This window comes from Somniosus microcephalus, unplaced genomic scaffold, assembly GCF_052327205.1.
Source record: "Somniosus microcephalus isolate GS21.2 unplaced genomic scaffold, FLI_Smic_1.0 unresolved_chr1, whole genome shotgun sequence".
Classification (NCBI taxonomy): Eukaryota; Metazoa; Chordata; class Chondrichthyes; order Squaliformes; family Somniosidae; genus Somniosus; species Somniosus microcephalus.
This window is the reverse complement of record NW_028225179.1, coordinates 167,451,822-167,472,853: the sequence shown is the minus strand read 5'-3', so window position 1 is coordinate 167,472,853 and position 21,032 is coordinate 167,451,822. Positions and strand designations below refer to the sequence as shown.

Here is a 21,032-nt window from a genome sequence, read left to right as displayed (position 1 = left end):
CTCTGGTTACCGACCCTTCAACCATTGCAATCAGTTTCTCGTTAGTTACTCTATCAAAACCGTTCATGATATTAAACAATAATTTTATTCCAGATTTATTTAATTAACTGAATTTAAATTCCCCAACTGCCTCTGGATTACTAGCCCAGTGACATTACCACTACGCTACCGTTCCCTTATCGAGCTATCAAACCCCCTACCACTATTGCTCTTCCGCTCTTTTTCCTCCCCCCCCTCCTCCACCCCCCCCCCCCGTGCAGCTGAGCCCTCAGTGCGGCCGTGGACTTGACTCTGGCTGCACTCCCCAGAGGAACCATCGCCGTTGTGGTGTATGTGCCTTTTAAGAGCAATTGTGGTGTATGTGCCTTTAAGAGCCCCAGGTGTGCGTAATGCCGGTAATTGCCACTTGGGCTATATAAGCCTGTGTATTGTGTATATCCTTTAGAACCCCCCCCCCCCCCCCCCCCCCCCCAGACTTGCTTAGTAAATACCTATGAACCAACTCCTGTCTTCAGTGTCTTTATCTACACACGGACACTACAGCCGTCACCAGTACTCAGAACAGAATACTGGTTGGAGAGCGCGATGCACTCCGGGGACTCTTGCACTACCTGCCTGGTCCACCTATTCTGTCTGGCGGTCACCCATTCTCTCTCTGCCTGCACACTCTTAAGCTGCGGGGTGACCACCTCCTGCAATGTGCTATCCACGTAACTCTCAGCCTCGCGGATTCACCGCAGTGACTCCAGCCGCCGCTCAAGCTCCGAAACCCGGTGCTCGAGTTGCTGTACCTGGCGACACTTCCCGCACATGTGGTTGTCCAGGCTACACGAAACGTCCAGGACTTCCCACATGGCACAGGATGTGCACTCCACAGGACTGAGCTGCCCTGCCATGCCTCTATTTAATAGACTAAGAACTAACTTAGCAGAAATATACTTAAAACTTAACAAAAAACACTCACCAGCTACTCACCAATCAGCTCCTTCCCTTGTGTCACTCTTTATACCTGCTGTCCTGTGATGTCACATCTTGTTATTTTGGACTCCTGGATTTTTTTCCCTTTCTGCTCCGGTTCCCAGCTAGGTCCGCTCCTCCTCGTCTGCTCGCAGTGAGTCTGCAAGAGGAGACAAGTGAGAGACAGTTCAAACCCTCTACACAGCAGTTTAAATTAGTTACTGTGGAAGTTTACAGGATAGAGAGTTGTATGTTGCTTCACTCGCAGTCTCCAGCCCCACTTCGAAGGGGAAATGGTTTTTCCATCACTTTTTATACTACCCCGCCCCAGCAAAGGCTATGGGCCCCAAAAACATTCCGGCTGTCCTTCTGAGGACTTGTGCTCCAGAACTAGCCTTGCCTCTAGCCAAGCTGTTCCAGTACAGCTACAACACTGGCATCTGTCCGACAATGTGGAAAACGGTCCTGTCCACAAAAAGCAGGACAAATCCAATCCGGCCAATTACCGCCCCATTAGTCTACACTCAATCAATGTAAAGTGTTGTCAATAGTGCGATCAAGCACCACTTACTTACCAATAACCTGCTCACCGATGCCCAGTTTTCTGTTATGCCAGGACCACTCGGCTCCAGACCGCATTACAGCCTCGATCCAAACATGGACAAAATAGCTGAATTCCAGAGGTGAGGTGAGAGTGACTGCCGACATCAAGGCAGCATTTGACTGAATGTGGCTTCAAGGAACCCTAGTAAAACTGAAGTCAATGGGAATCGGGGGGAAAACTCTCCACTGGCTGGAGTCATACCTAGCACAAAGGAAGATGGTTGTGGTTGTTGGAGGCCAATCATCACAGCCCCAGGACATCACTGCAGGAGTTCCTCAGGGCAGTGTCCTTGGCCCATCCATCTTCAGCTGTTTCATCAATAACCTTCTCTCCATCATAAGGACAGAAGTGGGGATGTTTGCTGATGATTTCACAGTGTTCAGTTCTATTTGCAACTCCTCAGATAATGAAGCACTCCATTCCCGCATGCAGCAGGTCCTGGACGACATTCAGGCTTGGGCTGATAAGTGGCAAGTAACATTCGCGCCACACAAGTGCCAGGCAACGACTATCTCCAACAAGAGGCAGTCTAACCACTGCCCCTTGACATTCAACGGCATTATCATCGCCAAAACCCACACCATCAACATCCTGGGGGGTCACCATTGACCAGTAACTTAAACTGGTCCAGCCACTTAAAACTGTAGCTGCAAGAGCAGGTCAGAGGCTGGATATTCTGCGGCGAGTGTCTCACGTACTGACTCCCTAAAGCCTTTCCACCATCTACAAGGCATAAGTCAGAAGTGTAATGGAAAACTCTCCACTTGCTTGGATTGAGTGCAGCTCCAACAACACTCAAAAAGCTCAACAGCATCCAGGACAAAGCAGCCCGCTTGATTGGCACCTCATCCACCACCTTGAACAGTCACTCCCTACAGCACCGGCGTACCATGGCTGCAGTGTGTACTATGTACAAGTTGCACTGCAGCAACTCACCAAGGCTTCTTTGGCAGCACTTCCCAAACCTGCGATCTCTACCACCTAGAAGGACGAGGGCAGCAGGTGAATGGGAACTCCATCACTTCCAAGTCACACACCATCCTGACTTGGAAATATATCATGGTTCCTTCATCGTCGTTGGGTCAAAATGCTGGAACTCCTTCCCGAACAGTACTGTGGGAGCACCTTCACCACACAGGCTGCGGTGGTTCAAGAAGACGGTTCACCACCACCTTCTGAATGGCAATTAGGGATGGGCAATAAATGCTGGCCTTGCCAGCGACGCCCACATCCCAGGAACTAATTAACACTAAAGCACCTTGAGGCTCCATGGGTTCTGTTTCAGTTACGCTCGTTGATTGCACTGATTCACGGATGATTTTAGGCTCAGGATTTTGATAATGTTTGCGCGACCATTTGGGCGGAATTCCACCTCGACCATTTTGGGTTTAATTTCCTGATTGCGAACACGCAGAAGCCCTTGAGTCTTCACTTAAACTTTATCTGGGCCAACACCACCAAAACCAGTCTGAACACGTTCATTACTTTTCTGTGGGTGGGATCATGCTGTGCATAATATGGCTGATGCTGTTGTTTACATAACGGTCACTGCACTGCAAACAGTAACTGTTCGGATGTGGTGCACTTTTGGGACATCCTGAGAATGTGATCAGTCGCTGTACAACATCAACAACAACTTGTATTTATATAGCACCTTCAACATAGTAAAACGTCCCAAGGTGCTTCACAGGAGTGACACTGAGGCACATGAGATATTGGGACAGGTAACCAAAAATTTGGTTGATGAGGTTTTAAGGAGCGAGTTCAAGGAGGGGAGAGAGGTGGAGAGGTCTGGGGAGGGAATTCCAGAGCTTAAGGCCCAGGCAGCTGAAGGCATGGCCGCCAATCGGGGCTGCGAAGGAGGCCAGAATTGGAGGAACGTAGAGATCTCGGAGGGTTGTGGGGCTGGAGGAGGTTACAGAGATAGGGAGGGTTGTGGGGCTGGAGGAGGTTACAGAGATAGGGAGGGTTGTAGGGCTGGAGGAGGTTACAGAGATAGGGAGGGTTGTAGGGCTGGAGGAGGTTACAGAGATAGGGAGGGTTGTAGGGCTGGAGGAGGTTACAGAGATAGGGAGGGTTGTAGGGCTGGAGGAGATTACAGAGTTAGGGAGGGATGTAGTGCTGGAGGAGATTACAGAGATAGGGAGGGTTGTGGGGCTGGAGGAGGTTACAGAGATAGGGAGGGGTGTAGGGGGCTGGAGGAGATTACAGAGATAGGGAGGGTTGTAGGGCTGGTGGAGATTAGAGATAGGGAGGGTTGTAGGGCTGGAGGAGATTACAGAGATAGGGAGGGTTGTAGGGCTGGAGGAGATTAGAGATAGGGAGGGTTGTAGGGCTGGAGGAGATTACAGAGATAGGGAGGGTTGTGGGGCTGGAGGAGGTTACAGAGATAGGGATGGTTGTAGGGCTGGAGGAGATTACAGAGATGGGGAGGGTTGGGCTGGAGGAGGTTACAGAGATAAGGAGGGTTGTAGGGCTGGAGGAGATTAGAGATAGGGAGGGTTGTAGGGCTGGAGGAGATTACAGAGATAGGGAGGGTTGTAGGGCTGGAGGAGATTAGAGATAGGGAGGGTTGTAGGGCTGGAGGAGATTACAGAGATAGGGAGGGTTGTAGGGCTGGAGGAGATTACAGAGATAGGGAGGGTTGTGGGGCTTGAGGAGGTTACAGAGATAGGGAGGGTTGTAGGGGCTGGAGGAGATTACAGAGATAGGGAGGGTTGTAGGGCTGGAGGAGGTTACAGAGATAGGGAGGGTTGTAGGGCTGGAGGAGGTTACAGAGATAGGGAGGGGTGTAGGGGGCTGGAGGAGGTTACAGAGTTAGGGAGGGTTGTCGGGCTGGAGGAGGTTACAATAATAGGGAGGGTTGTAGGGCTGGAGGAGATTAGAGATAGGGAGGGTTGTAGGGCTGGAGGAGATTACAGAGATAGGGAGGGATGAGGCCATGGAAGGATTTGAATACAAGGATGTGAATTTTAAAGTTGAGGTGTTGCCAGACCCGGAACCAATGTAGGTCAGCGAGTGCAGGGGTGATGGGTGAACGGGACTTGGTGCGAGTTAGGACACGGGCAGCAGAGTTTTGGATGAGCTCCAGTTTACAGAGAGTGGGAGATGGGAGGCCGGCCAGGAGTTTGTTGGAATAGTCAGGTCTGGAGGTAACAAAGGCATGGATTTAGGGTTTCAGCAGCCTATGAGTTGAGGTGGGGTGGAGAAGGGCGATGTGATCACTCGCTATATAAAGACAAGTCTTCCTTTGTCCCATCCAAACACTGTCTGCTGTCTGAATTTGATTCTTCTCTTTAACTCATTAATGAAAGTTATTCCAAGTCCCATGATAATCACGGAGACCAGTCAGGAAACTGGAGGTTGTTTCTAATGAAAATCTATTCTCTTCCAGATCTACAGAAGAAGCTAACAGACTCAGGTAAGAAGAGTTGTGAGAAATACTCAGCTGTGGTTCCATGGCCCCTCCATGTGTGCAATTATTGAAAGGGATGATGCCCAGTATCAGTGGAGCTGGATTGTATTTTGTCGCTAAGTATTGTGATGAATTCTGGTGATATTTATCTGCTCTGTGTGATGTCTCCGCTGAACAGCAGCTGTGCTGTAAGTTTTCCCGAAGGTTTTTACACAGGGTCACACACCACGAACGGCTCCCTCCTGATCCACAATTACTGTCCGACCTCGTTCCCACAGAATGGTCCGACTGACGGAGATAAGCATCTTCTCACAGTGAGTGGATCCGGCTCCTTTAAGGTTCCTGTCTAGAAGTGGACAGTCCCGAGTGTGGTGGATCCTGTGTGATGCACAGCTCTCAGTGAGATATGTCAGTGGTGTCCGGGTCACTGTAAATAAATGACAATCATTGTGTCGCCCAGTTCTGTGATCCATTTATGCTCAGTATTTACACTTTATCACGTGACAGCGCCACTGATCTTATTTTAATCTGTTTTTCAGTGTGGGAGGAGATTGCAATGTTTGCAGGTAAGAAACTTCAGATCCTGGGGCTGTGCCGGTTTCTATCTTGTGAAGTTCAGGTTCTGGTCTGTGCGGAGTGTTTAACATTCGTGGGGGAGCCCTGTCAATAATTAAAACATCAGCATTTCCACGAGTCTTGTCTGAATCACCGTCTGTCTATAAATACTGCAGTGAGTGAGAGGGGACTCTGCCACAGGGTCAAGGTGGTAACTCATTCCTGCAGCGGGGAAAGAGTTAAAATGACATCGCTGGCAGTTTCACTGAATAGTGTAAGAAAGACAGGGGCTAACATAAAAGGCCACATCCATACTGACCATTGAAGACTAAAAATCAATTAAGTGGAGACAGAGTGTCTAGAATTTCAACTGCCCGTAGGAACTTTGTGATGCGCTATCAATAACTCAAAAGACTGAAATTTAACAGGGCGGCCTTCCAAACTGTTGCATTCTCTCTTTCCACCTGTCCGTTCCCCCGGGGGTTGTAACTGGTGGTCCTGCTTGTGGCTATACCCCTAGCGAGCAGGTACTGACGGAGTTCGTCGCTCATAAACGATGAGCCCCGGTCGCTATGGATATAACTGGGGAAACTGAACAGGGTGAAGAGGTCGTTCAGACATTTAATGACTGTGGCACTGGTCATGTCCGGGCAGGGGATGGCGAACGGGAAACGGGAGTACTCATCAATAATGTTGAGGAAGTACACATTGCGGTCGGAGGAGGGGAGAGGCCCTTTAAAATCAACGCTCAGGCGCTCGAAGGGGCGAGTGGCTTTTATCAGGTGAGCCCTGTCTGGTCTATAAAAGTGCGGTTTGCACTCAGCGCAGACTTGGCAGTTCCTGGTCATGGTCCTGACCTCCTCAATGGAGTAAGGCAGGTTGCGGGCCTTGAAGTGGAAGAACCTGGTGACCCCTGGGTGGCAGAGGTCATTGTGGAGGGCCCACAGTCTCTCGATCTGCGCGCTGGCGCAGGTGCCACGCGATAGAGCATCCGGGGGTTCATTGAGCTTCCCGGGCCGGTACAAGATCTCGTAATTGTAGGTGGAAAGTTCGATTCTCCACCTCAAGATCTTGTCGTTTTTGATTTTGCCCCTCTGCTTGTTGTTAAACATAAACGCAACTGAACGCTGGTCAGTGAGCAGGGTAAATCGTTTTCCGGCCAGGTAGTGCCTCCAATGACGCACAGCCTCCACAATAGCCTGGGCCTCCTTCTCAACAGCGGAGTGTCTGGTCTCCGGGCCCTGGAGGGTTCGTGAAAAGAAGGCCACGGGTCTCCCCGCCTGATTAAGGGTAGCGGCCAGGGCAAAGTCGGACGCCTCGCTTTCCACCTGGAAGGGGATGGATTCGTCCACTGTGTGCATGGTGGCTTTGTCAATGTCTTCCTTGATACGGTGGAAGGCTAAGCGGGCCTCTGCCGTCACGGGAAAAGAGGTGGACTTGATCAGCGGACGGGCCTTGTCCGCATAGTAGGGGTCCCACTGGGCATAATAAGAGAAAAACCCTAGGCACCTCTTCAGGGCCTTGAGGCAGTGGGGCAGTGGGAGTTCCATAAGGGGACGCATCCGGTCGGGGTCGGGACCGATGACTCCGTGTTCCACAACACAGCCAAGGATGGCGAGGCGGGTTGTGCGGAATATGCACTTCTCCTTGTTATACGTCAGGTTGAGGAGTTTGGCGGTGCAGAGGAATTTTTCGAGGTTTGCATCATGGTCCTGCAGGTCATGGCCGCAGATGGTCACGTTGTCCAGATATGGGAAGGTGGCCTGCAATGCATTTTGATCGACCATCCGGTCCATCTCCCTTTGGAAGACGGAGACCCCGTTGGTGACGCCAAAGGGAACCCTAAGGAAGTGATAGAGGCGGCCGTTTGCCTCAAAGGCAGTATACTGGCGGTCCTCAGGGCGGATGGGGAGCTGGTGGTACGCTGATTTCAGGTCAATGGTCGAGAAGACGCGGTACTGCGCGATCTGGTTGACCATATCAGCTATACGGGGGAGTGGGTAAGCGTCCAGCAGGGTGTAGCGATTTATTGTCTGGCTGTAGTCGATGACCAGGCGCTGCTTCTCGCCGGTCTTAACGACCACAACCTGGGCTCGCCAGGGGCTGGTGCTGCCCTCAATAATCCCCTCCTTCAGGAGCCGCTCCACTTCGGTTTTAATGAAAACCCTGTCCCCGGCACTGTATCGCCTGCTCTTTGTGGCGATGGGCTTACAGTCGGGGGTGAGGTTAGCAAACAGTGGCGGGGGGGTGACTCTGAGTGTGGAGAGGTTGCACCTGGTGCGCGGCGGGCAATTTGGAAGCTGCTGGCTGCGGACTGTGAGTGGGGGGAGGGGTCCACCGTACGCCATCGTAACACTTTTACGGTGGCACTGAAAATCTAACCCCAGTAGAACGGCAGCGCAGAGGTGGGGCAGGACCAGAAGTTTAAAATTATCGTACACAGTCCCGTCTACTACGAGTGTCACCACGCAGTAGCCGCCAATGTCCGCCGACTGGGACTCAGAGGCCATAGAAATCCGCTGGTGCGCAGGCAGGACTGGGAGAGAGCAACGCCGCACCGTGTCGGGGTGGATGAAGCTCTCCGTGCTCCCAGAGTCAAAAAGGCAGATTGTTTCGTGACCATTTACCTTAATGTCCATTGTGGACCGGGCCAGCTGGTGCGGTCTCGCTTGGTCCAGCATAACGGAGGCCAGCGTAGGGGTCGGTGTGTCGCTGCGGGTAGCAGATGAGGCGGTGTTGGGGGCCTGCTGCATCCCGGCTGTCATCCAAGATGGCGGCGTCCATGATCCCCATGTGGCTGGAGGCGTCCAAAATGGCTGCTGTTCCGGTGGTTCGCACATGGCTGGGGAGGCCCAAGATGGCGGCCCACACGCGGCGCTGCTGGGGTTCGGGGTGGCTTTGGCCCTGCAGACGCTGGCGTAGTGTCCTTTCTTCCCGCAGCCCGAGCAGATCGCATTTTTCGCCGGGCAGCGCGCTCTGGGGTGTTTGGCCTGGCCACAGAAGTACCATTTCTGGCTTTGCGGCACTGCTGTCTGGCCTTGGGACACTGCTGCGGTAGTTGGGCCGTGGCTGGGGTGGCACGGCGCTATGAGACGGTCCTACCGTGTCCCAGGCTGTCGTTCCCCGCGGCGTCCACGGTGCAGAGGAGTAGGCGTCCATGCCCCGGTAGGCTGCGTCCAATGATAGTGCGAGTTCAGAGGCCTTGTTGAGATCGAGGTCACTCTGCTCCAACAGTCGCTGTCGGGTGTAATTGGACCTGTGGCCCGCTACAAAAGCGTCCCGGATAAGTTCCTCTGTGTACACGGCGGCCTTTACATCCTTACAACCACAGGCCCGGCCAAGCACAGACAGTGCCTGAAGGTATTCCTCGGTCGATTCCCCAGGTTGTTGTTTACGATTCCCCAGGAGGTGCCTAGCGTACACCTCGTTCACTGGGCGTGTGTACTGGTCCTTGAGGAGCTTGATAGCATCTGCGTACGAGGTCGCGTCCTGGATGACCGAGTACAGTCGGTGGTTCACTTTGGAGGTCAGGACATCCAGTTTGTCCTCGTCCGATTTGACCGTTTCAGCGGAGGCGATCAGAAATTTTTCAAAACATCTAAGCCAGTGAGTAAACTTGGTGGATGAGTCCGCCTCCCGATGATCTAAGTCCAGGCGTGCTGATGTGAGGATCTTCTCCATTATAAAAATCTTGTTAATAAAATTGATGCGCTATCAATAACTCAAAAGACTGAGATTAAGCGAGTAATTAACAGGCTTTTATTAACAAGAGAATGAAGGTGTGCCTCGAGTGGTCGACCGGTCCAGAATACAGAGGGACTGTGGAGCAGTCACCTTTTATACCTGGACTCGTGGGAGGAGTCAGCCGAGACATGTACAGGCATGTACACAGTGGAATACAAACAGTGGTTTACCACACTTTGTTACCTAGGTTACATTCCAAGGTGTCTTTTAATTAGCATTCAGCAGTTTGAGTGATTGAGGAGGCAGCTTATACATGTTTATATTAAGATTTGTAACCAATCCGTGAAGGTGCATGTGGGCCAAGATCCAATCAGGTGGCAGGAATGAATTGTGCATGAGGCTGCCATGTGTATTGAAATGTATAAAAATGGAGTGTTTGCTGTAACAATTTGGAGAAGTCTGGCTAAGACAGAGCAGACTGTCTCCCCACCAGCGCAATAAAGACAACTTGACTATCGATCTGAAAACCTTGTGTCGAGTGTTGGTTTAAAATACTCCACAACATTCCCGATAGAGCTGTTGTCTATTTCTCCCTGTTACAGCACATGTCACTGATATTAATATAAATATTAATCTCTTTCTCAATTCTAAAGGCACAGCCTGAGGTCACACAATCCAGCTGGGGGCCGGGCCCGGCAGATTCAGTGAGATTCCTGCTCCCAGATCCCTGCTCCAGACTTGGGCTGTTGGGCTTGAAGCTCCCTGTAGGGAGTTGGATGGGCAGAGCCCCTCTCAGTGCCTGATAGTCCAGAGTCCAAGGCTGCAGGTTTGGCTCACTCCTGCTCACACTGCAGTCACAGTGTAGGGATTGAGCTTTGACACTGTGATACTGTCTGAAATATAATGGGGGAGGAAGTGACTGATAAACATTCAGAGTCACACAGCACCTGTAGGAAACGGGGTAAACAGACGGATGTTTATATGATGGAGATGTTTAAAATCATCTCAGCCTGTCCCTGGTGTGTGTGTATTTTACTTGTCCCTTTCCGACAATCATTGACTCTCAATCTGTTTGGAAGGGTGAGCGTCTGCTCCTGCTCGCGGGGTAGGGTTCAGGGTCAAAGTGGCTGAATGGGCCAATCCCCAGACAGGAGAGAGACCGAGAGAAATGGTCAGAAAGTGATTATTGGACTGGGTCCGGTCTGTGTGTGTCCTGTAGGTACACTGATCCGGTCCGTACCGGGATTGCACCGGGTCTGAATGTGTTGTTGGGTCTGTGTGTGATCTGCAGGTACACTGAGCCGGTCCGTACCGGGACTGCACCGGGTCTGAATGTGGGTCTGCGAGCTGGGATCAGGCCGCTCCGGGTTTTTGCTCCTGATCAGTGATGGTTCGAGCTCCAGGTGCCGGACTCAGTTTTATATTTTTATTGCAGAGCCTGTGACTCTGGATCCGGACACAGCGAATCCCCGACTCATCCTGTCTGAGGACCGGATCAGTGTGAGAATCGGAGACAAACAGCAGGAGCTCCCTGACATCCCGGAGAGGTTTGATCTTTGGCTCAGTGTCCTGGGATCGGAGGGATTCACATCAGGGAGACACTACTGGGAGGTGAGGGTGGAGAACAAGACTCGGTGGGATCTGGGAGTGGCCCAAGAGAAAGTAAAGAGGAAAGGGGGAGTCGACCCGAAACCGAAGACTGGATACTGGGTTGTGAGGCTGGTCCTCGGAAATAACTATTTTGCCCTCACCTCCCCACAGACCCCCCTCACCGTGAGTGTGGATCCCCAGAAGATCGGGGTATACCTGGACTATGAGGGCGGACAGGTGTCATTTTACAATGTGGACAACATGTCAGAACTGCACACTTTCACCCACACTTTCACTGAGAGAATCTTTCCCATCTTCAATCCAGGAGGGAGTGACGGCGGGAAAAACTCCGCCCCGCTGACAATCTGTGGGGTTAAAGGTCACTGACGGTAATGGGTCTGTTTCCATCATTTTAACTCCAATTTCAGTTTCCCATTCCATTTCCTCCCGGGTGTTTCTGTGTAATAAACATTCCCAGTTGTAACTCAGTTTGTAATCAGTGTTTGACTGGAACCCCAGCAGGGCCGGGGTCACTGAATAACCCTCCCACCCTCACCCTGCAACTTATCATCCCCGCCCAACCTGGACTGGAATAGAGTCTCTGCCCCTCCAGAGACCACAGCCTGGAATTCCTGGGGAGATATTACCCGATCAATCTGCGAGGTTAGCAGTCCCGATCCGGAGTGAAGTGTCTGTAACTCAGTCCCGATCCGGAGTGAAGTGTCTGTAACTCAGTCCTGACCCGGAGTGAAGTGTCTGTAACTCAGTCCCGATCCGGAGTGAAGTGTCTGTAACTCAGTCCCGATCCGGAGTGAAGTGTCTGTAACTCAGTCCCGATCCGGAGTGAAGTGTCTGTAACTCGGTCCCGATCCGGAGTGAAGTGTCTGTAACTCAGTCCCGATCCGGAGTGAAGTGTCTGTAACTCGGTCCCGATCCGGAGTGAAGTGTCTGTAACTCGGACCCGATCCGGAGTGAAGTGTCTGTAACTCGGTCCCGATCTGGAGTGAAGTGTCTGTAACTCGGTCCCGATCCGGAGTGAAGTGTCTGTAACTCGGACCCGATCCGGAGTGAAGTGTCTGTAACTCGGTCCCGATCTGGAGTGAAGTGTCTGTAACTCGGACCCGATCCGGAGTGAAGTGTCTGTAACTCGGTCCCGATCCGGAGTGAAGTGTCTGTAACTCGGACCCGATCCGGAGTGAAGTGTCTGTAACTCGGTCCCGATCCGGAGTGAAGTGTCTGTAACTCGGTCCCGATCCGGAGTGAAGTGTCTGTAACTCGGACCCGATCCGGAGTGAAGTGTCTGTAACTCGGTCCCGATCTGGAGTGAAGTGTCTGTAACTCGGTCCCGATCCGGAGTGAAGTGTCTGTAACTCGGTCCCGATCCGGAGTGAAGTGTCTGTAACTCGGTCCCGATCTGGAGTGAAGTGTCTGTAACTCGGTCCCGATCCGGAGTGAAGTGTCTGTAACTCGGTCCCGATCCGGAGTGAAGTGTCTGTAACTCGGTCCCGATCTGGAGTGAAGTGTCTGTAACTCGGTCCCGATCCGGAGTGAAGTGTCTGTAACTCGGTCCCGATCCGGAGTGAAGTGTCTGTAACTCGGTCCCGATCTGGAGTGAAGTGTCTGTAACTCGGTCCCGATCCGGAGTGAAGTGTCTGTAACTCGGACCCGATCCGGAGTGAAGTGTCTGTAACTCGGTCCCGATCTGGAGTGAAGTGTCTGTAACTCGGTCCCGATCCGGAGTGAAGTGTCTGTAACTCGGTCCCGATCCGGAGTGAAGTGTCTGTAACTCGGTCCCGATCTGGAGTGAAGTGTCTGTAACTCGGTCCCGATCCGGAGTGAAGTGTCTGTAACTCGGTCCCGATCCGGAGTGAAGTGTCTGTAACTCGGTCCCGATCTGGAGTGAAGTGTCTGTAACTCGGTCCCGATCCGGAGTGAAGTGTCTGTAACTCGGTCCCGATCCGGAGTGAAGTGTCTGTAACTCGGTCCCGATCTGGAGTGAAGTGTCTGTAACTCGGTCCTGATCCAGAGTGAAGTGTCTGTAACTCAGTCCCGATCCAGAGTGAAGTGATTCTAACTCAGTCCCGATCCACAGTGAAGTGTCTGTAACTCAGTCCCGATCCGGAGTGAAGTGATTCTAACTCAGTCCCGATCCAGAGTGAAGTGTCTGTAACTCAGTCCCGATCCAGAGTGAAGTGTCTGTAACTCAATCCCGATCCGGAGTGAAGTGTCTGTAACTCAGTCCCGATCCGGAGTGAAGTGTCTGTAACTCGGTCCCGATCCGGAGTGAAGCGTCTGTAACTCAGTCCTGATCCGGAGTGAAGTGTCTGTAACTCGGTCCCGATCCGGAGTGAAGTGTCTGTAACTCAGTCCTGATCCGGAGTGAAGTGTCTGTAACTCAGTCCTGATCCGGAGTGAAGTGTCTGTAACTCAGTCCTGATCCGGAGTGAAGTGATTCTAACTCAGTCCCAATCCGGAGTGAAGTGATTCTAACTCAGTCCTGATCCGGAGTGAAGTGTCTGTAACTCAGTCCCGATCCGGAGTGAAGTGTCTGTAACTCAGTCCCGATCCGGAGTGAAGTGTCTGTAACTCGGTCCCGATCCGGAGTGAAGTGATTCTAACTCAGTCCCGATCCAGAATGAAGTGTCTGTAACTCAGTCCTGTTGTACCAGCCCCGTGCTCTCTCCCATGATCATATTCTGGGCAGGGAATTGTTCGGAGGCAGTTTTGAGGGTGAGGTCACCGGGACTCCTGTTTCTGCTCGCAGTGTTTTATATTATTGCTGTAACAGCATTATTCCCCCACTGGGCTAATCTCTACTTTGGGAGCGACACATAGAGTGGCCAAGCCCAAGGATGTCAGCCCCAGGGTCCAGCTCCTCCGAGGGATTATTGCCGAGTTTCCATCACTCGATATTAAACAGTTAATGTTTGTGAAGGATTCTTTCAGTGAAATAGATTTTATAAATCTGCTAATGCTACAAATGAACAACACGTTTATCGGTGTTTCCATGTCGCTGGCTTCATACAGAGTGAATAAACAGATCTGTGGAAACAATGAGGTCGATTTGAGTGGTGTTTTATTCCAGAAATTTAAAGCATTTCTTTGCTCGTTTTGTGGCCCCGTTTACTCCGCGTTTTACTGTTTTCAGACTCTTGTCGGCAATCCCGATCTCAGCAATTCTGTGAAGATTCAGGAACATCGTCCTCGAAATTGGTTATGGATAACATTTAATTAACCTGTACCATGTTCTGTGTAATTTCACACGGTACTGTTACACTTACTGAGCCCATTTCTGTTAAACAGGTTAATGACTCCACTCAAACACCTTGTGTTTCTCTGCTAATACCACCAACCAGCCAGAGTCTTTCAATATAACCTGCATTACATTGGAAAGCAGAGTCTTAACATCACTGGGGGGAATGATGTTTGTACAATATGACAGACGAGGAATACACTTTTCAGTAGATGCTTTATTTTACACTTTAAATGTAAACTCTGATCAGATTTTTTGAGTTTTTTAGCATTGTTTGTACTTTGGGCGTCAGTGACAGGGCTAACAATTATTGCCCATTCCTAATTGCCCTTGAGAAGGTGGTGGTGAGCCGCCTTCTTGAACCGCTGCAGTCCGTGTGGTGAAGATACTCCCACAGTGCTGTTAGGGAGAGAGTTCCAAGAGATGATGAAGGAACAACAATATACTTCCAAGTCAGGATGGTGTGTGACTTAGCAGTGAAATCAGGAATCATTTTCCCACAGAACCTAATGGAAATCTGGAATACTCTTTCCCAAAAGGCTGTGGGTCAATTAAAATTTAACGGCGGAGATCGATAGACTTTTGTTAGCCAGGGTATGAGAAAGAGTTGCATTTATATAGCACCTTTCACGACCACCGGATGTCTCAACGCACTTTACAGCCAATGAAGTACTTTTGAAGTGGAGTCACTGTTGTAATGTGGGAAATGCGGCAGCCAATTTACGTACAGCAAGGTCCCACAAACAACAATGTGATGATGACCAGATAATGTTTTTGTTATGTTGGTTGAGAGACAAATATTGGAAAGGACATCGGGGAAAACTCTCCTGCTCTTCTTCGAAATAGTGCCATGGGATCTTTTACGTCCACCTGAGAGAGCAGACGTCAGTTTAACGTCTCATCCGAAAGACGGCACCTTCGACAGTGCAGCACTCCCTCAGCACTGCATTGGAGTATCAGCCTAGCTTTGTGTGCTCAAGTCCCTGGAGTGGGACTTGAACCCACAACCTTCTGCCTCAGAGGTGAGTGTGCTACCAACTGAGGCACAGCTGTCACTGTGGGGTATCAAGGGATATGGAATCAAGGTGGGTAAATGGAGTTGAGATGTAGATCAGCCATAATCTAATTGACTGGCGGAACAGTCTGGAGGGGCAGAATGGCCTCCTGCTGTTGCTGTATCTGAGGGGTTAACAATTAGCATCCTGACTGGTCTCTCGGTACTCACCAAACACACACAGTTTAAACGAATCCCAGTCGTTCCTCAGTTCTTTCCCAAGGTAGTCCATCTGTATCTCATACACCCCATTGTCACCAAGTTGGACATTCTGTAGCTCAATAAATCCATCTCGGTGGAACTGAACCCAGTGTTCGTAGTAAGGGTGAGTCACATACGGTCTCTCTGGCTGGTCAGTGTTCCAAGCCATGATTTTAAGACTGACCGGGATCTGCGTCTAAATGTCACTTCATACTTCTCATCGCTCCGGTGATTGATTGGAAACCTGATGTCTTCTCCAATGGAGAGATTAGTGAGGAAGTTCAGGGAGGCTGGTATTGCTGCTCTGCACAGTGTAATACAGTGAAGTACTGGAATAGAACTTAAGAACATAAGAAATAAGAGCATAAGTAGGCCATAGGGCCCTTCGAGCCTGCTCCGCCATTCAGTAAGATCATGGCTGATCATCGACCTCGACCCTACTTACCTGCACTATCTCCATATCCCTTGCGTCCAAAAATCTATCGGTCTCGGCCTTGGATATGCTCAACGACAGAGAATCCACCACCCTCTGGGGTAGAGAATCCCTACAACTCACAACCCTCTGAGTGAAGAAACTCCTCCTCATCTCAGCCTTTTAAATGGTCAACCCCTTCTCCTGAATCTATGCCCCCGAGTTCTAAACTCTCCAGCCTGGGGAAACAACCTCTCAGCCTCTACCCTGTCAATCTCCCTCAGAATCTTGTATGTTTCACTGAGATCACCTTTCATTCCTCGAAACTCCAGAGAATATAGACCCAATCTACTCAATCTCTCCTCACAGGGCAACCCTCTCATCCCAGGGATCAATCTAGTGAGCCTTCGTTGCACCACCTCTCTGGTAAGTATATCCTTCCTTAAATAAGGAAACCAAAACTGTGCACAGTGCTCCAGGTGTGGTCCCACTCTTGCACTCCAACCCCCTTGCAATAAAGGCCAACATGCCATTTGCCTTCCTAATTGCTTGCTGTAGCTGCATGCTGACTCTCTCAGACCAGAGGGAGTCATAGGGGTAGATTTTCCCTAAGCTGTCGGGAAGGAGGTGGGACTACAACTTTCGGGTGATTTTCCCTTGATTGACCTTGTTGAGCCCGCCCAGTGGGCTCAGCAGGCCAATTGACAGATGAAATATCAGTGTTTCACAGCTGATGGATGGCGGCCGTGATGGTCCGGTGCTGAGATCGCTCTCCCTGCTTCGGGCGGCCAGCTCTCGCCGCTCGCTCCCGCAACCGGAGCGAGGTGCTCGGCAAGTCGGGCAGAGGCAGCGCAGCGCGGTGAGCAGCAGCAGCAGCCAAGCTGACCCGCTGGAGCACATCGGCCGGCAGCTCCTCGGCGGGAAGGAATTCCGACTGGGAGGAGGGGAGCCCAGCCGGGAGAGGGAGAAGTAGGCCCCGGGCCGTGGAGTGTGTAGCCGGCGACGGTGAAGAGGAGGCTGAATTGAAACATTCACATCCCGACGATGTGTTCGGTGAGTCGGGCAGAGGAGCGCAGCGCAACGAGCAGCAGCAGCAGACTCACGACACGCTGCAGCACGTCGGCCGGCAGCTCCATGTCGGGTAACTCGCAGTCCGGATGGGAGCCAGGCATGGTGGCCAGAGCGGGAGAAGCAGGCCACCACACGCGGAGCCGGCAACAGTGAGGAGGAGGCGGCGGTGAAGAGGAGGACGGAGCGGCTGAGGGACATCGTGCTCCCACTGCCACGGGAAGCCATTGTATTGACTCTGAACGCGGCGCTGTACGTATAGCTGACGCGTCCCCACGGGGAACAAGCTTCCATTGTACTTGTTACATATGGCAAATAAATCTAAATCTGATCTGAATCTGATCTGTTTGAAGCTGTCAAACACTGACAGTCTGACATCTAACCTGAGCCCTTCTACACAGACTCAGTTAGAAGTCTCACCAGCAATGAAAGCTGAAGGCTGTCACTTTTGACAGCTCGCAGCCATTTTGCTTTCAGTGCCGGCTGAGTGATGGACTCCCGCAGCCTAGAGGAGGAAAGGCTGTTAAGGTAAGTACAGGTAATTTAAACTTCTTTACACACTTTAGACACACCAAACACACTTACCTTTGCACTCATGCACCCATCACTCACCTGAACACCGACATCGCCACCCCTCCAAGTCCTTCAACCCGACGGCCCGCCTGCTCTAACCTGGCGTGGTTTGGAGCCGTCGGAAATCCCACACGACACCCCTCAAAATAGGGATTAGGCTAAAAACTGCCTGTTAACAGACAGTTAATTGGCACTAATCCCTTCCCGCCTCGGGTCGGCGGGTCCCAGTGTGTGGCAGGTACCCGCCTCCCTTGAAACTTACGTGGAGGCGGGTTTTGGGCGTGATGGTGTCGGGACCCTCCGAATTTGGGATTTCCCCCCCCCCCCCGACCCCCCCACACGCCTGAAACCCCACCTCACGGCACAGTGAAAATCTACCCCTTAGAGTCATAACAGCACAAAAGGAGGCCATTTGGCCCATCGAGTCCCTGCCAGCTCTCTGTAGAGCAATCCAGTCAGTCCCATTCCCCGCTCTATCCCCGTAGCCCTGCAAGTTTATTTCCCTCAAGTGCCTATCCAGTCTCCCTTTGAAAACATTGAGTGTCTCCGCTTCCACCACTTCCGTCGGCAGCAAGTCCCAGGTCCTCGCCACTCGCTGCATAAAAAAGTATTTCCTCACATCCTCCCCTGTATCTCTTGGCCAAAACCTTAAATCTGTGTCCCCTGGTCCTTGTACCATCAACGACTGGGAACAGCCTTTCCCCATCTAGCCTATCCAAACCCGTCATAATCCTGTACACACCTATCACATCACCCCACAACCTCCAGCCCGCCGATGAGGAGTGAACGATGAAGAATGTATATAACCCCTGCCGGAGGATTGGTCTGGGTCTACGGCTCAGGCCCCCCGGCTCCAGGTGGAGTCCATTTCACCCAAACCAGGCACAGGCCGCCTGTTGATCGCAGCCTCCCTTGACAAGGCTCCCGGAGCCCGGCAACAAAGACAATGGGCAGGAGCGGGAGTGGGCGGTGATTAGCGGGGAGTGGGAGCGGGCGGTGATTGGCTGGGAGCGGGAGCGGGCGGGGGGAGCGGGAGCGGGCGGTGATTGGCGGGGAGTGGGAGCGGGCGGTGATTGGCGGGGGGAGCGGGCGGTGATTGGCGGGGAGTGGGAGCGGGCGGTGATTGGCGGGGAGTGGGAGCGGGCGCTGATTGGCGGGGGGCAGCGGGCGATGATTGGCGGGGAGTGAGAGCGGGCGGTGATTGGCGGGGAGTGGGAGCGGGCGCTGATTGGCTGGGAGTGGGAGCGGCGGTGATTGGCGGGGAGAGCGGGAGCGGCGGTGATTGGAGGAGAGCGGGAGCGGGCGGTGATTGGCGGGGTGTGGGAGCGGGCGGGGAGAGCGGGAGCGGCGGTGATTGGCGGGGTGTGGGAGCGGGCAGTGATTGGCGGGGAGTGGGAGCGGGCGGTGATTGGCGGGGAGTGGGAGCGGGCGGTGATTGGCGGGGAGTGGGAGCGGGCGCTGATTGGCGGGGGGAGTGGGAGCGGGCGCTGATTGACGGGGAGTGGGCGCTGATTGGCGGGGAGTGGGAGCCGGCGCTGATTGGCGGGGAGTGGGAGCGGGCGCTGATTGGCGGGGAGTGGGAGCGGGCGCTGATTGGTGGGGAGTGGGAGCGGGCGCTGATTGGCGGGGAGAGCGGGAGCGGCGGTGATTGGAGTGGAGCGCGGGAGCGGCGGTGATTGTAGGGGAGCGGGAGCGGGCGGTGACTGGCGGGGATTGGGAGCGGGCGGTGATTGGAGGGGAGCGGGAGCGGGCGGTGATTGGAGGGGAGCGGGAGCGGGCGGTGACTGGCGGGGAGCGGGAGCGGGCGGTGATTGGAGGGGAGCGGGAGCGGGCGGTGATTGGCGGGGAGTGGGAGCGGGCGCTGATTGGCGGGGAGAGCGGGAGCGGCGGTGATTGGAGGGGAGCGCGGGAGCGGTGGTGATTGGAGGGAAGCGGGAGCGGGCGGTGACTGGCGGGGATTGGGAGCGGGCGGTGATTGGAGGGGAGCGGGAGCGGGCGGGGTGTGGGAGCGGGCGGTGATTGGAGGGGAGCGGGAGCGGGCGGTGATTGGCGGGGAGCGGGAGCGGGCGGTGATTGGCGGGGAGCGGGAGCGGGCGGTGATTGGCGGGGAGCGGGAGCGGGCGGTGATTGGCGGGGAACGGGAGCGGGCGCTGATTGGCGGGGAGCGGGAGCGGGCGGTGATTGGCGGGGAGCGGGAGCGGGCGGTGATTGGCGGGGAGCTGGAGCGGGCGGTGATTGGAGGGGAGCGGGAGCGGGCGGTGATTGGCGGGGAGCGGGAGCGGGCGCTGATTGGCGGGGGGAGTGGGAGCGGGCGCTGATTGGCGGGGAGCGGGAGCGGGCGGTGATTGGAGGGGAGCGGGAGCGGGCGGTGATTGGCGGGGGGAGTGGGAGCGGGCGCTGATTGACGGGGAGCGGGAGCGGGCGGTGATTGGAGGGGAGCGGGAGCGGGCGGTGATTGGCGGGGAGCGGGAGCGGGCGCTGATTGGCGGGGGCAGCGGGCGGTGATTGGCGGGGAGCGGGAGCGGGCGGTGATTGGGGGGGGAGCGGGAGCGGGCGGTGACTGGCGGGGGCAGCGGGCGGTGATTGGCGGGGAGCGGGAGGTGATTGGCGGGGAGTGGGAGCGGGCGCTGATTGGCGGGGAGTGGGAGCGGCCGCTGATTGGCGGGGAGCGGGAGCGGGCGCTGATTGGCGGGGAGAGCGGGCGGTGATTGGCGGGAAGTGGAAGCGGGCAGTGATTGGCGGGGAGAGCGGGTGGTGATTGGCGGGGGAGCGGGCGGTGATTGTCGGGGAGAGCGGGCGGTGATTGGCGGAGGCGGGAGCGGACGGTGATTGGCGGGGAGTGGGAGCGGGCGGGGAGTGGCGGGGAGAGCGGGAGGTGATTGGCGGGGAGAGCGGGTGGTGATTGGCGGGGAGTGGGAACGGGCGGTGATTGGCGGGGAGTGGGAGCGGGCGGTGATTGGAGGGGAGCGGGAGCGGGCGGTGATTGGCGGGGAGTGGGAGCGGGCGGTGATTGGAGGGGAACGGGAGCGGGCGCTGATTGGCGGGGGGAGTGGGAGCGGGCGCTGATTGGCGGGGAGCGGGAGCGGGCGGTGATTGGAGGGGAGTGGGAGCGGGCGGTGATTGGAGGGGAGCGGGAGCGGGCGGTGATTGGCGGGGGCAGCGGGCGGTGATTGGCGGGGAGCGGGAGCGGGCGGTGATTGGGGGGGGAGCGGGAGTGGGCGGTGACTGGCGGGGGCAGCGGGCGGTGATTGGCGGGGAGCGGGAGGTGATTGGCGGGGAGTGGGAGCGGGCGCTGATTGGCGGGGAGTGGGAGCGGCCGCTGATTGGCGGGGAGCGGGAGTGGGCGCTGATTGGCGGGGAGAGCGGGAGGTGATTGGCGGGGAGTGGGAGCGGGCGCTGATTGGCGGGGAGTGGGAGCGGCCGCTGATTGGCGGGGAGCGGGAGTGGGCGCTGATTGGCGGGGAGAGCGGGCGGTGATTGGCGGGAAGTGGAAGCGGGCAGTGATTAGCGGGGAGAGCGGGTGGTGATTGGCGGGGAGTGGCAGGGGAGCGGGCGGTGATTGGCGGGGAGAGCGGGCGGTGATTGGCGGAGGCGGGAGCGGACAGTGATTGGCGGGGAGTGGGAGCGGGCGGGGAGTGGCGGGGAGAGCGGGAGGTGATTGGCGGG

The 21,032-nt window shown here is 54.5% G+C and overlaps 1 protein-coding gene and 1 pseudogene across 2 annotated transcripts in view; one reads left to right on the top strand and one right to left on the bottom strand.

Annotated features, from left to right (window-relative positions):
- LOC147096510 (butyrophilin subfamily 1 member A1-like) overlaps positions 1-13,859 on the top strand; it is a 43,754-nt gene extending 29,895 nt beyond the window's left edge. For both annotated transcript variants that reach the window (XM_085975312.1, XM_085975311.1), the window contains exons 6-8: positions 4,956-4,982; positions 5,516-5,542; positions 10,651-13,859. In XM_085975312.1, coding sequence (XP_085831438.1) covers positions 4,956-4,982; positions 5,516-5,542; positions 10,651-11,192 — 596 coding nt within the window. In that variant the 3' untranslated portion in view covers positions 11,193-13,859. The remainder of the gene's footprint in view (positions 1-4,955; positions 4,983-5,515; positions 5,543-10,650) is intronic.
- The window catches only part of LOC147096509 (uncharacterized), a 62,248-nt pseudogene extending 46,436 nt beyond the window's left edge, over positions 1-15,812 (bottom strand).
- Positions 15,813-21,032: the final 5,220 nt, after the last annotated feature.